A 14,131-nucleotide genomic window follows, 5' to 3' on the forward strand; every position below is an offset into this window, starting at 1 on the left:
TTGTGACACACAGCACAGAAAGCCGCAGAGCACAGAGGAACCTTGGGTGAACTCTGGGTTTTGCTTCCGTCAACGATAGGAAATAGGGAACAGCCATTCGTTTCTTTCTTCAACGAGCCTCAGAGTGGGCACTGGTGAACGTCGAATTTGTGGCCTTCCAGATTTAGAAAGTTTGGTTGTGTGGAGAGTTGGGGTTCTTGTCCGTGACTTATTTCTGTGTGCTAAGGTTAAAGGTGAGGTACAGGGCAGAGAACGTTCTGGATTGTGTTGTAAGCTGCACGTTGATAGAAGGCGGCAGCCACACGGTCAGCAGCGAAGCTGGCCAGGCTGCGGAGAGGCGGGTGATGGTGGTGTGTGCAGGACCATAGTGTTTTATGTCCAGCACTAATGCCGGCTCCCGGCTCGAATCTTACTGCGTCGTTGTCCTGCTCGTGAATTCAGTCAGCCAGGGGTTGAACTTGAACTTTGTCAAAGCTAGGGAATTGTAAAGTCAGAAGTGGTTCTTCTCTTGAGCCTGAGTTATGTGGCTCTTGTTCCCAGCAGTGTCCCCATGAAGCATGCCACCTGTCACGTCCATCACGATGGCCCCACAGAGGACTTGCCTGTAGACCCCCCCACAGGCCAGCCTCTCCACACATCAGTTAGGGCTCCCACCCCTGCCCCACACTCCAGGCTGGGGAACGGGAGGTGCAACGTGCAGAGAACCTGGGACTCCCGTCTTCTGTGGTTATTGGCCCAAGTCAGGTGCGCTGGCCTTCGGGCAGGCAGTCAGATGTAGCAGCCAGCCTGTGCACATTTTGTAAAGACCACCCCTCGATAGGGACTATCTCAAGACGGGACGTTCTGTAGGTTGTGCAGTCTTGGTGGTACATGATACTTGAGCAAAGCAGAGGCCAATAATTACGTTCTTATGATCGCGTAGCCTCTGGCCTGGGAGAACACGGACTGCTGCAGTTTTCCCTTGAGAGCGTGGACGACAGATGCCGTCGTGCAGGTGGCCCCAGTGCTGCCTGCAGTGAGCAGCAGTGTTGCCCTGTAGCTTCCGCGCAGCGTAGCGGGATTTCTCTGAAGCTGAGTGTTACAGTGTCTTTGCATTAATTGGTTTTCTTGTAAAGCAGCCTGTTTGTAAGTTTTAAAAGTTTGTTTTTCTTCTTTCAGCACCATGGCCAGCCCAAGAACCAGGAAAGTTCTCAAAGAAGTCAGAGTGCAGGATGAAAACAATGTGAGCGTCTCCTTTGCCTTGGTGCTTCGAGGGTTAGCAGACCTCTCGGAAGCAGCTTGTAGTTTCAGAGCTCTCCCTGTTGCTGTTGGTCTTTTTTTTTTTTTTTTTAATTTATTATTGAGACAGAAAGAAACAGAGCATGAGCGGGGGAGGGTCAGAGAGAGAGGGAGACACAGAATCTAAAGCAGGGTCCAGGTTCCGAGCTGTCAGCACAGAGCCCGATGTGGGGCCCGAACCCAGGAGATCATGACCTGATCCAAAGTCGGACGCTCAACCGACTGAGCCACCCAGGCGTCAGCCTCTCCTCTGCTCCCTCTTAGGGGCACCTTTTGGGCCCTTGGGGTCCCTGGGCCCTGACCCGAATACCTGGGTGAGTTGCATGTGGCCCTGTCTGCAGGTGTGTTTTGAGTGTGGAGCATTCAACCCTCAGTGGGTGAGTGTGACCTATGGCATCTGGATCTGCCTGGAGTGCTCAGGGAAACACCGTGGGCTCGGGGTGCACCTCAGGTCAGTGCCCTGCTCCCCCCGCGTCCCAGGCTTCACGGGGATCCTCAGCCACAGTCCCACTGTTGGGTGCGGGGTGACGGGCTAACATTTGCCACCTTGGCGGTTCTTTGCACCCTCGGAGGTACCTCGGCCAGGCCTTCCATCACGGGAAAGCATGAATGTCACGCTCACGCCCTGTTTGGGGTCAAGGAGGGGGCTCTTGGATACCCGGTGCTGCTAACTAGATTGTGCCCTGGTTTCCAGCTTCGTGCGCTCTGTCACCATGGACAAGTGGAAGGATGTGGAGCTCGAGAAGATGAAAGTTGGCGGGAATGCTAAGTTCCGAGAGTTCCTGGAGTCGCAGGAGGACTATGAGCCGTGCTGGTCCCTGCAGGAGAAGTACAGCAGCAGGGCCGCGGCCCTCTTCCGGGACAAGGTGGGGGCGGCTGGCCAGCCGGGCGCTCTCCTGCGGGCGGGACCCGAGGGCCGCCTCAGCCCACGCAGGGGGGGCGGGGGGTGAGGGATGGGCCTTCCTCCCGCCCTCTGGGGGAGAGGCCTGTCCCCTCACCTGTACGTGGTGGCCCGGCAGCCCCGGGCCGGCCACGCCTGCTGAAGGAAGCACGTCGCTTGGGCTTGGAGCTGCTGACCGAGGGCCCGCCAGCAGCACTGTTCGCTGCCGTCAGCATGGTCCCAGTTAGTCTTGCTGTTGACGTGTGGCAGAGTGACCCCAGCCCACGGCCACTGAGCCCCGGAGGGCCTGGGAGCAGGATACGCCGGGGCGGATTTCGAAGCCGGTCTCTCCTGACAGCCCCAGGCTCTCTAATCCCAGTGTCCCCTTGGCAGGTGGCCACCCTGGCTGAAGGCAGAGAATGGTCTCTAGAGTCCTCGCCTGCCCAGAACTGGACCCCCCCCCAGCCTAAGGCGCTGGCGTCCACTGCCCACCGGTAGCTACTCCTCTGGCCTCTTGTCTGGCTCCGCGCTGTTTTTGGCCTGGCCCTGAACTTGGCCATAGCTCAGGATCCCCACACTGTTGTGGTAATGTTGTGAGAAGCTCCCAAAAGTCAGCGGGAGAGCGAACCTGGGGGTTGCTGAAGCAGTGCAGGCTTTCAGTAGAGGCGTAAGCAATAAAGTTGTGCCTAAGGTAGAAGGTGGTACTTCCCGTTTCTCAAGGGTGTGTCCAGTGCAGGCCCTTCCAGATGGGTGCCCATGACACGTGTGCTTCTCTGGGAAGCGGCCTAGTTGGTGCTCTCGTCCTTTATCCTCTCGGAGGGTGGCCCGCGTCCCCAGGGTGCAGCTGTGCTGTGGTCAGGCTGGTCCTGTGGTGCATCCTGTGTCCTGCATGGCCCAGGCGGTGGATCTGGGGTGACCAGTCTAGAGAAGGCTCCCTGTTTGCATGTGGGCGTCCAGTGCCCCTTCCCCCCCACCCCCCGCAAGGTCCCCAGACCACGGCTGGTGTACCTGCTTCAGCCTCTGTCTCCCAGCCTCTGAGCCTCCTCCCTGCCAGTATGGGCAGGCGTAGAGCTGCTGTCAGGGTCCCTTTGCGACCCTGTCTGGGGCTAGAGTGTGTCTGCTTGCCTGTCGCTGGCTTCGGCCACCCGGCCTGAGCCGCCTTTGGGACAGGGCTGGAGGCCAGCTGGCCTCAGCTGCTCCTCTTAGCCCAGTGTGACCCGGTGCAGAGACAGCACCTCCCGGACACCTGCGTGCTTCTCTCGGGCAGCTGCCCGGTCTTTCTGGGCCTCACTGACCGTTGACTCTCCCTTTTCAGAGCCTCTGGCCACCCACAGACCTCGACCGGCTCCTCAGACAAGGCGTTTGAAGACTGGCTGAATGGCGACCTTGGCTCCTATCAGGGGTGAGTCCGCAGGCAGCAGGGGGTTTGGTGGCCGGACGACTCTGGGTAGGGTCCCTCGGGGCAGGACTGTCCTCTGGCCGTGGGCTAGGCCTGTTGCCATCTGTGTGCAGAGTCCGCACGCGGTCCCAGGTCCTGACCACGGCTGTTCTGGGCAGTTCTGAGTGGAGAGAGAGCTTACTGTTTAGAAAGAGGAAAGAATACAGCCTGATTGGTGAACGAGTTTTTGTCGCTGGAGCCATCGGATTAAATCGTTTCAACGCTTCTTGCTGAAACCAGCTGTTGGCGTGGGTCTGGCCAGGGTCCCTGGCTGAAGGCAGCCAGAGGGTCTTTTTCAGAGAGCAGAGGACAGCCTGCCCCACGGGCCCCCCTTGCTGCAGACACACGTCCTCCGGGGTCCCCCCGCCTCTGTCTGGGAGCTGGGCACCTCTTGTCCGGAGACTGTTGAGAGCGGTGGGCTGTGGCTGTCTCCCTGTCAGGGCCCAGGAGAACCGCTACGTCGGGTTTGGGAACACGGTGCCGCCTCCGAAGAGGGAAGACGACTTCCTCAGCAGCGCCGTGTCGTCCCTGTGCTCGGTGAGGACCGCGTCCTGCCCTGGGGACCCTTGGCCCACTGTCTCCGGGAGGCCTCGCCCCTTCCTTCACTGGTTTTCTTTACAGCCAGGTTCATCCGGGTGGTGCGTTCAGGTCCCCACGCGTGGAGAGCTTTCCTCGCTGTGACTACGGGATACTCGTTTCTAGTTAACCAGGCGTGTTTCCTCAGAGCACGACTTCCTGTGTGGTGCCCTCCCCCCCTCGTCCTGGCAGCACGCTGGGCACGGGGCAGCCCAGCCCTGTGGGCTCCGGCTTCCTCGGAAGTGTGCCCGCTGCCCCGAGCTCTTGTCTCTGCCTGCCCTCAGCCCCTTCAGGGCCAACCATCATTTTCCGGGGAAACTTACTGTGTTTCTAGACGCTTTTCAGTCATCGCAGCGGGTCTCTTGTGCTGCGAGCCCCCGGGGGTGTGGCCAGGGCGGCTGACGGCAGCGTGTCATCGGAGACATCGTTCATGCTGTCAGGACAGGTTCCTCGGGCACTGGGGGACGCAGTGCTGTCACACGTGACAGCTGCAAACTGGGACCGTCCTTGCTGAGCGTGTGTGGCAGGAGGCACAGAAAGGCCCACGGGTGGCCGGCCACGTTCCAGCCGTCCCTTTAGGGTCCCAAGTCCTCGGTGCGGCGGCAGCTTTGCCTGGTGCCCCTGCACGCGCCCCGTTAACTGCAAATATGTGTCGTTCCCAAGAGGGACAGACCTTCTCAGAAGTTACGGTGTGCGCAGAGCCCCGAGCTGTGGCAGCCTGGCGAAGGCCTCCCAGGCCACCAGGCAGCCGAGGTCGCTGCTCTGGGGCCAAAAGGCACGCCTCCAGGGTTCCTCTGCGAAAACACAGCCTCCCACCCGCACAGGGCACGTTGGCGTTTCCACGTCCCCTCTGCCTGCGTTTTAGTTCGCGCACAAGAAGCTGAACTCGTTTGTCTCCTCCTTTCGGGGGGAGAGGCTGTTGGTAGTTTGAGGTTCAAGTGAGACGTTTGTATTTTTAAATAGCTTCAGTTGGTTTTGGAGGTTCAGGGGGAAGCCTCGAATTCAGACAAAGAGAACAGGTCTGTTTGCAGACCGGGTGCTGGGCCTCTGCCCCTTTGAGGGGACCTGATGGGGCGGAGAGCAAAGGAAAGCACAGGCGCTTGCTCGAGACGCAGGTCTGGGCGGTCAGGGCCCAGGCAGCGCTGCAGGGACCCGGGCACCGTCCAGTGCATGGCATCCAGGTGTGCCCACGGCAGGAACCCCCGTTCTTCGTGGAGGTGGGGCTGCAACCTGACGGACGGGCCCTGTGGGGGTGGCCTTCCTGGTCAGCTCCTCTGCTGAGAGGTGGACAGCGTGGCTGATGGGGGCGCCGCCAGGCGGACCCTCACCGCAGCCTCTCCTTTCAGGGCTGGAGCAGTTTCACCACTGGAGCCAGCAAGTTTGCCTCGGCTGCCAAGGAGGGTGTGAGTAGCCCTTGGGACCCCGCAGGCTGTGCCGCTCTGGGCTCTGGGAGTGCAGAAGGGTTTGAAGGGGCTCTAACTGGCGGTGGGAGGGCATTCCCAGGCCCAGGGCTCCCCGCCGGGCCCAGGCCGTGCGCCATTGGCCTGGACCCCTGAGGCCCCCGCAGACCTCAGGGACACACTGTTCTCTGCTCTGTGTCAGGGAGGCGCTGTTTACAGAGGGCCAGCGGCTCTAGAAGAGACCGTGCCGTCTTGAGGTGGGGGCGCGTGTGACCCCTGCAGGCTGAGTGGCCCTGCCAGCTTTCGGTTTCTGCTGCTGGGCACAGCGGAGTTTGTGCAGGCCGACTTTCCTCAGCCTCGTCTGCTCCTCTGCCCAAGTGACACATTTGGGGATCTTGTCAGGACACGTGGAGAGTGGGCATGTGCTCAAGAACAGCCCAGAAACCTCTGTGGGGGTGTCAGCCTGGAGGGGAGGCTGTGGGTGGGGTCCAGCAGGTTCCCCGGCCAGTGCGGCCGTGCTGCGGAGGGTGACCCCGAGAAGGGAGAGCCCCAGGCAGGCTCTGGACTGGAGTGAAGTCCAGTGGACACTTCTCAGTGGTCCCCATGGGCCAGTGTGCTCTGCATCCGGCCCGCCCTGCCTGGGAGGGACTCAGCATTGAGGGGCCCAGGCCCTGTTGCCCTGGCGCTTCGGCCTCTGCTGGTGGTTTCCGCGGCCTTGTCTCTGGAGGACGCAGCACAGGGGTGCAGGTGCCTTTCAGCTGGAGTCTTCCTTAGTGGTTGGGGGTGCAGCTATGTGACTCCCTGCCCTGGGTGCCAAGTGGGCAGCCGTGGTCCGGGCCATGGGAAAGCCCCTAGGTGACGAGGCTGGGGTGGCCGCCGCCTACCGGAGGGCCTGCTCCCTGGGCCCGTGTGCTCTGTGGGTGTCCCTCCCCTGATGGCCCCCCTCCAGCAGGGAGCTGGCCCCATGCCCCAGTGGGTGGCTGCCAGGAGACAGGCTTAGGCCTGAACTATGAGCCCTGAGGTCCGGCGTCAGGACAGCAGATCCAAAGCTGTGTCCGTTTTTCTTTTCAGGCAACGAAATTTGGATCGCAGGCAAGTCAGAAGGTAACAAAGGAAGCTTCTGTGCTGCGCTGTTAAAATTCCTAGTTTGACGTCCTGTCGGTGTTTGGATGCTGCCTAGTCTGCCCTCCTTGGGCCACGTGCTTGGGGGAGGGGACGATTCCATGTGCCCCTCAGATTGCAGGGCTTGTGCTCATGGGCTCTTAGCCCAGGCTCCCACGTCCATGTGCAGATGGGGTAAGAAGCTGCATCTGCGTGGGGTCTGCGCCCCCTCTGCCCTGCAGACCCCTGCACAGCCAGGGGCCCCGCGCGGTTGGCGGAGGGAAGCTGGGCGTTGTGGGGGGGTGGCCGCACGCAGGCTGGGGTGGTGGATCTGGGTTCTGCGGAAACAGCCCTCCTCCTTCCCCGGTGAGTGCCTTCTCTCGTTCATGGGTGGTGGTTTGGGGGCCTTGGGCCTTGCCCTTGCCCTTCAGATTTGGTTGGTAGCCCTCGCAGTCCCCAGGGGGTGCTGGAGCTCCGGGACGCCCGTCTCCAACGCTGGGGGTCAGCACTGCACAGGGGCAGTAGTCCCAGAGGCGGTCCCAGTGGGAGGGTGGTGGCCTTTCAGGCGGGTCTGCCCGAGGGTGACTGCTCACCCAGCCCCCTCCCGGGCTCCTGACTCGCTTGCTTCTGGGGTTCCGCGAGTTGCGTGTTGGGAGTGGAAAGCAGTGAGGTCTGGTGGCAGTAAGCGGGCACTTGAAGTCACTTTTGGGGTACCTGCTGGGGTGATGCCGTGCGAACACGAGGCTATTAACATGTCTGGATGTGCTTCCTAGTCGATGCCAAATGCTCCTTCCGCCCGCGCGCGTTCTCTCTCTCTCTCTCTCCCCCACTGCCCCTGCCCCCCAACCCGCTCCCTTGCTGTCTGGGTAAAGTTCTGGGGCTCCAAGCAGCAGTCAGAGCCGGTAAGGCCCGAGTCCGTCTCGTGCATGCCCCCCCCCCCCATCTGCGCTCATCACCCGCTTTGCCCTGAGCTGGCCTGGCCGGTCCCGTGTGCTCGCTTAGCTGTGTGTGCCCTGGGCGCTGCTCGCCAGCCCGCGGGGCCTGTGTGGCCTTGTGTGGCCTCCAGAGTCCGGAACCAGGGACGCTGCTGCTGCCGGGGCGCCAGGCGCTGCTTGGCAGGATTTTCATTTCCCGGCTCGATCACCTCCAGCCAAGTCACTGGAAGGAGCGAGTCCTGGCGGCGGGGTTGCTGACACCCACGTGGCTGCCCCGTGCACGAGGCTGCTGCTCGGCCCCGTTGCCCCTGCCTGCCGCCCGCCTTGGCTCCTCTGGCCCCGCCCCTTCCTCTGAGCCGCGTGCCCTCTGCAGGCCAGGTGGGGTTACATCCCCTCTGGTGACTGGGTGCACCTGCCTGCGTCCCAGTGGAGAGGGTAGCGGGGGACCCGCAGCCAGCATGTGGTCTTCACAGGCCAGGATTCAGGGGCTCTGGCGGGAACACTGTGCGGCCACTGGCTGGGGCGGGCTCCTGAGGACTTCCCACCCCTCTGAGCCTCTCCCCTCTGGCGCGGGGCGGGGGGGGCCGTGGTCCCTGGGGACCCCACAGCCAGCATGCCGCAGCTGCCGGGAGCAGGCGGCGTCTGTGTGCTGCCGGGCCATCTCCCGCCTGCCCTCTGTCCCGAGGCTCGTGGCCGCCGTGCCGACCTGTGCCCCGGGCGGCATGCTGCCGGGGGAGCTCACCAGACGTCCCCCCCCGTTCTTACAGGCCTCGGAGCTGGGCCACAGTCTGAATGAGAACGTCCTCAAACCCGCCCAGGAGAAGGTAACGGGCCCCTGGCCGAGCGCGTACCCCCACCCCCAGTGGGCCCTTGTCCAGGGGGGCTTCGTCCCGCAGCTCTGACTCTGGTCCTCGGGGCGCGAGTACTGCCCTCCTGTGGGGACCCGCCTGACCGTGGGAAGCTCTCGTGGGCTGGGAACTTCGGAGGCAGTGTCGGCCTGTCTTCAGGAGGTTGTGGGTGACACAGCCCCCCCCCCCAACCCGAGGAGGGCGCTGCGTTAAGCCAGCCTGGGCTGGAGTTGGCGGCCCTGGTGCCCTCATGTCTGGGGAGGGGGCCGCCCAGGGGCGAGACAGGGTCACACGCAGCTGCTGCCACAGTGCCCTTCAGTTTGCATCAGTCCTTTGTCAGAAAGGGGCGACCGTGCGGCTCCTGCCGCTCCATTAAAAGTGCTGTTTTAACCCACGCAGGTGAAGGAGGGAAAGATTTTTGATGATGTATCCAGTGGGGTCTCTCAGTTGGCATCCAAGGTAGGGCAGGCCCCGCTGGGCGCCGCCAGAAGCCAGTCTCCACAGTCCAGGGCAGCCGGCACTGAGTGTGGAAGGGGCTGAGTGCCCGCTGGCGCCAGAGGAGCGTCAGATGGGCGCTGCGGTGCCGGCCGCCACGGACTGTGGAGACAGCCGGACGCGGCTTCTGTCCCGCCCACTGACCCGTTGCTTCTTTTTCTTCTGCCCTTTCGCTGCCGCTGCCCTTTCCCTGGTGAGTGCCCATCTCCTTGACTCTCCCGGGGGCCCGCAGGGGCCTTCGCCCGCTCGCCGTCTCCTGGAGCTGCTGAGCACTGGGGAGCCTGTGCCCGCGGGCGTCCCTGGGGGCACGTGTGGGACTGTGGGGCCCGAGCCCTGGCATGCCGCTTGCTCTGAGCCTCTCGGGGACTTGGAGGGAAAGGCCGAGGACCCCTGCTCACCTGCTGCTTCCGTCCCTCCCAGGTCCAGGGCGCTGGCAGTAGGGGCTGGCGGGACGTCACCACCTTTTTCTCTGGGAGAGCAGAGGAGCCCTCGGACAGGTGCGCTGCTTCCCCCGTCCCCCGTCTTGAAGGCAGGGGCCCCTTTCCCCTGGGTGTCTTCCTGCAAGGTCTTGGGGGGGTGCACATCGCCCCCAGAACTCTAGGGGCACAGGAAGGCCGGCTGGAAGCCCGACCTCCTGATGTGGCCCCTGCGGGCAGTGCGGCTGCAGCCGGGCCCCCGAGGGACAGGCGCAGAGGCTCCGCCTGGAGGTGGGCGCTGAGCCCTGGCGCACGGCGTCGGGTGCAGTGGGTGGACGCTGTCCCCTCACTCACTGTCCGCTGGGGCCCAGCTGCGGAGAACACGCCCCGCACGTGTTCCGGACGCCGCCTGGAGGTTCAGGCAGTGTGACTGCACCGGGGGCTCGGTGGTGGTGCCCTCTGCCTGGACCGTGTGGAGAGGCTTGAGCGCTCCGTCTCCTCGTTCCCTCGGTCGTGGGGACGTCCCCGTTGTACCTCTTAACTTCAGGACACCTTCCTTGTGGGGGTGTGACTGACTGAGCTGGGTTCTGGCCGCAGGAGGCCCACTTGAGTCCTTCCAGAGGTTTCCACGCCCCCGGCTCCAAGGCAGAGCTGCCCCGTGCCTGGTGTGGGCGTTGGCTCCGGGCCCTGAGCCCCATCTCGGGGAGGCCCAGGCGGCTCCGACCGGCCCTCAGCCTCCCTCTCTTTCCCCAAGGCCCCCGGAGGGCCAGAGCTACCGGAGCAGCGGCGGGGACAACCCCCAGAACACCGTCGACCAGAGCTTCTGGGAGACTTTCGGGAGTGCCGACCCTGCCAGGGGCCACAGGTCCCCGAGCAGCGACAGCTGGACGTGCGCGGACGCCTCGGCCGAGAAGAGGAGCTCGGACAGCTGGGACGTGTGGGGCTCGGGCTCCGCGTCTACTAACAGGAACAGCGACAACAGCGACCTCGGGGAGGCCTGGGGGGGCAGCGGGGAGGGCAGAGCCAAGGCCAAGAAGGCAGCGGCGCCGGCGGCTCCCGTGGATGAGGGCTGGGGCGACCAGGACTGGTAGGCCGCGCTGCGCACCGGCGCCCGCAGCCGCGTGGCCCTCCCGTCCTCCCGTCTCCTTCCGTTCGACCCAAGAGGCCGGCTGTGGCACGAAGATGGCTCCTTGGGTGGGAGCCGCGGGCGCTGCTGCCCGCTCCCTTGGGCTCTGGCCCTCCCGTGGTGGCCGGGCGGCGAGGGGGGCAGGGTCCCCGCTCCCGTAGGAGGCAGGCGGCGCCATCGCTCCCGGAGCGCCCTCTCTAATAAACCCTCCCGAGTGGCCGCTCTGCAGCCCGTGCAGCGTCGTGACGCGGGGTGTGCCTGCTCTGAAGCGCCTCAGTCTGAGCCTCTTCTAGGAGGGGCTTCTGCCGGGGAACCCGCCCCGGCTTCGCAGAGGGGACGCCAGGGCTGGCGCTGCCGTCTGCCCACCTCACCCTCCTGGCCTTCGGTCACCGCCTGTCCGTCTTTCCCATATCGTTCGTCCAGGCCTCCGTGCGCGGCCACGTACACCAGCCCCGGGCCGCACTCCTGGGGTGGCCCAGACGGCCGAGAAAGCGCTCGAAAGCAGCGGCAGGGAGGCCAGCACCGTCCCGTCTGGGGGTGCGTGACAGGGGGCTGGGTTGCCCTTCCCGGGCCTCGTGGAGGGGCAGCACAGCCCTGGCCCGGGTTTGTCTTCACGGTCAGAAGCAGGGTGTCCGGGCCTCCCCGGTGGTCTGCAGCGAGCAGGGGTTCTCATCGGGCTGGGCCGCCAGCGCCCCGTCCCTGCCAGCACGTACTGTGCGCGCGGCAGTGTCCTGCCTGTGTCTGGCCTCCCGCAGCCTGGCCTGCGGGGTCCTTTGTGTCACCTTGTCCACCCGGAGCCCACCTGGCTGGCAGCTACCACGTGTCCCCCCGTCTCCGTGGTCACGGCCTAGCACTAACGGGGTGCTCTTCCCCCGCCAGTCTGACACGTTGACATGTGACCCAAAGCTGTGGTTCTTCCTCTGTCCCCACACCCGCCTCCTGATCTTTATGTGGCTGTTTGCCGCAGTGAGACTGTCCCCTCCCCCCAGCTGCGGTAGTTAGACCTGCGTTCAGATATTAGATGTGTCCCGCCAGAGAGGGCGTCCCCTCAAGCCTCTGGTGGTGCTGGGGTGCAGTGGCCCAAGACCCTCAGTGACAGGCTGATGCCCTTGGTGCTGTGCGGGGGGGGGGTCCCGGGGCCGCCGGCCCTGCTGGCTGAGGGCGGGAGCGGCGGTCTGGTGCTCTCCTGTGCAGGGGTCGCTGGCACGTGGGAACGCAGAGTTATCTGGGTGAGAGCCCCAGAGGCCACTTCCAGTGTGTGCTTGCAGAGCGGGGGGGCAGGAAGGTCTTCAGTGGGTGTCAGCCTGGGACCCGGGCCCACGGCAGCGCACCTGGCTGCAGGTAGAAATGGCCTAAAGCTGCTTGCTCGCCGTCTGTGCCTTCATCTTGAAGCCCCTACGGGAAATGGGGCCAGAGGGAGGCATAGCCAGGGGATGCCAAGCAGACTTTCCAGAACTGGAGCTTTCTTCCTGGGTGGTGGTCCGTGCGTCATCCTGTCCAGGGCAGAGGGCAGTGGGGCCCAGGTGGGAAGGCAGGTCTGGGTGAAGCCAGGAGGCACGGGGCCTGAGGGGACGTGGGGCAGTCCTGGGGTCAGTTCTCGGCTGAATCGCAGTGGGCCTCCCCCACCTGGGCTGGTGGCCAGCCCTTCTGCCCCCAGGCCAGCCTGGTGAGCGATGGGGCCTGTGGCCGTGAAGCTGCCCTCTGCCCCCCACCCTGGTACCGGTACAGGACGCCAGGCCGGCCGGGCACCGGCAGGACACTGCCAGCTGAGGCCTGGTTGGCTCCACAGCCTGCTGCCGACGTCTCAGGGAAGGCGCTAGGATGGACGCGCAGGTGCGCGTGGGGGCCGGGCCCCCGGCTCCCCGCCCTCTGACCCCCCGCATGGCCGGCGGCATCACGGGCACCGCTCTGAGGTCGTCCAGTTCAGCTGCCTGGCGGGCCTCCGGGCCTGCGAGCCCTGACCCCTCACACCTGGAGCCGCGGCCTTCCCGGGGGCCGTCTGGGTCAGGGGGACTGGGCGGTGGGGGCCCTGCCCGCTGGTGTGTCTGCTGCGTCTGACCCACTGGATACAGTCGGGGATGGCCCGGCCCCCACACCACTGAAGATGGATGTCAGGGCTCAGTTTCCCCCGAGGTCAGGACTGCAGGAAGACCTCTGCGTGTGGAGTGGGGGCCCATGATGGGGGTGACGTGCCCGCCCGGAGGCTGGCTGCCGTGCTGTTTCTGGACGGGTGACAGGACTCTGCTCAGCAGGGGGCCAGCATCTGGTACTGCCCTGTCCTCTCTCAGTGGCCCTGGGCAGCCCTGGCTACTGCCCACGGGTTTGGGGGGCTTCAGGGGTGTCACAGTCCTGCGCAGGACTCCAGGGCAGGCACTTGGGTGAGGGGTGGACAGGGTCCAGCCAAGGGCACTGAGGAGCTGACCCGCTTGTGTGTGTGTGCAGGGTCGTGCCTCGATGGGGTGTGTGTGAGTGCAGACGTGTCCCGAGGGCCCATGAGCCCTGGACAGACATGGTAGGTTCAGGGCACAGTTGTCCACGGCTGTGGGCCCCCCTGAGGTGTGCAGGGCTTGGCTAGGGTGTGGGTCCCAGGACCGAGCAGGGCCAGCTCCCAGGGGGCCATAGCCTTCAGCCCCGCAGTGTCCTGTCCAGCCTTGGGTCCTCAGGCACAGGTGGTTCCCAGGCTGTCAGCTCCGTGTGGCCCAGGGTCGGAGGCCTGCCCTGGCCACAGGGTACTGACTGCAGCTGGGCCCACCCTGCAGTCGGGACGGGGGAGAGGGGCACACAGCTGCCTGGCTTTCCTGGACCAAGGCCCCCAGCACCTGCGGTGTCCCCGGTTCGGGGCCGGCAGGGCAGCCGGCGTGAGGCCGTGGTGCTGGCTGGCTCCTGCAGGGTCCTCCCCGAAGCCAGGAGTTCAGGGAGAGGATGAGCCCCCATGAAGTAGGGCGAGCCCCCCCCCAAGCAGCATCTAGCCCCCGCCCTTCCCCCCCCAAATGCTCCCAGCCTGCAGTGCCTACCAGGTCTCAGACCACGGCCTCCCCGCCCAGGAGCCCCAAGCTGTGCCTCCCCCCCCACCAAAGTGCCTCTGTCTCAGCAAGCTGGACGGAGAGCGGCCGCCAGCCCCTGACCGCCAGCTGCTAGTCGGCTCTGCTCACCCGTCAGCTACCTGGTGGGGACGGTCCCGCGTCAGGCAGGGGTGAGGTGGGGTCTGGTCTGCGTCCCTGCGCAAGCACTGGTCCTGGGCTGTCCACACTGGAAGGGAGGGGCTGTGCTTGGCTGGCCCTTGGGGCCCTCGGAGGGCTGTAGCGAGGCCAGTGGGGCAGCAGAGGTTTCTGGGAAGGGGCCAGTGTGGGTGTGCCTGGGCGCTGGGGCCCATTCTGGAGGAGTAGGGAGAATGTGGGGGCTGGCCCGCCCCCCACCCGGCCCTGCCAGCCTGCCAGAGGCACCCATGCCCATCATCCCTAGCCTGGTGCCCAGGGCCCCATGGGGTGGCCTTGTCCCTGAGGTGCCTCCCCCATGAGCCCCGCTTGGGGGCAGACCCTGTGGAGTGCGGGATAAAGGCGTCTGGCTGCTGTACCCTCCCCCACCCCTGTGGGACCCCTGCCCTGCGGTGATGGGGTCCTACACACTGGGACTCTACG

General features: G+C 64.9%; 1 protein-coding gene across 9 annotated transcripts; it reads left to right on the forward strand.

Moving 5' to 3' along the window:
• The first annotated feature begins 1,076 nt into the window (after window positions 1-1,076).
• Window positions 1,077-10,721, forward strand: ARFGAP1 (ARF GTPase activating protein 1). Of its 9 annotated transcripts, none has more exons than XM_077756848.1 (13): window positions 1,077-1,222; window positions 1,620-1,729; window positions 1,973-2,144; window positions 2,552-2,652; window positions 3,474-3,560; window positions 4,037-4,133; window positions 5,519-5,575; window positions 6,644-6,676; window positions 7,546-7,575; window positions 8,376-8,432; window positions 8,856-8,915; window positions 9,378-9,448; window positions 10,122-10,721. In XM_077756848.1, exons 1-13 carry the CDS (start codon window positions 1,163-1,165, stop codon window positions 10,456-10,458), a joined length of 1,272 nt encoding a protein of 423 aa, XP_077612974.1. In that variant the 5' UTR covers window positions 1,077-1,162; the 3' UTR covers window positions 10,459-10,721. The 9 variants fall into 9 exon arrangements, with proteins under 9 accessions (XP_077612974.1, XP_077612977.1, XP_077612978.1 ...); XM_077756846.1 differs by having other exon boundaries at window positions 1,082-1,222; window positions 9,372-9,448; XM_077756851.1 differs by lacking the exon at window positions 8,856-8,915 and having other exon boundaries at window positions 9,372-9,448.
• The last annotated feature ends 3,410 nt before the right edge of the window (window positions 10,722-14,131 follow it).

The sequence above is a fragment of the Crocuta crocuta genome, unplaced genomic scaffold, assembly GCF_008692635.1.
Source record: "Crocuta crocuta isolate KB4526 unplaced genomic scaffold, BGI_CrCroc_1.0 scaffold613, whole genome shotgun sequence".
NCBI classification, from domain to species: Eukaryota; Metazoa; Chordata; class Mammalia; order Carnivora; family Hyaenidae; genus Crocuta; species Crocuta crocuta.

Bases quoted from the DNA above. Each gene is read 5' to 3' on its own strand.
- ARFGAP1 (XM_077756846.1), top strand. From the start codon at position 1,163: ATGGCCAGCCCAAGAACCAGGAAAGTTCTCAAAGAAGTCAGAGTGCAG. The intron at 2,145-2,551 runs GTGGGGGCGGCT...TCCCCTTGGCAG, and splicing joins CGGCCCTCTTCCGGGACAAG to GTGGCCACCCTGGCTGAAGG. The intron at 5,576-6,643 runs GTGAGTAGCCCT...TTTTCTTTTCAG, and splicing joins CCTCGGCTGCCAAGGAGGGT to GCAACGAAATTTGGATCGCA.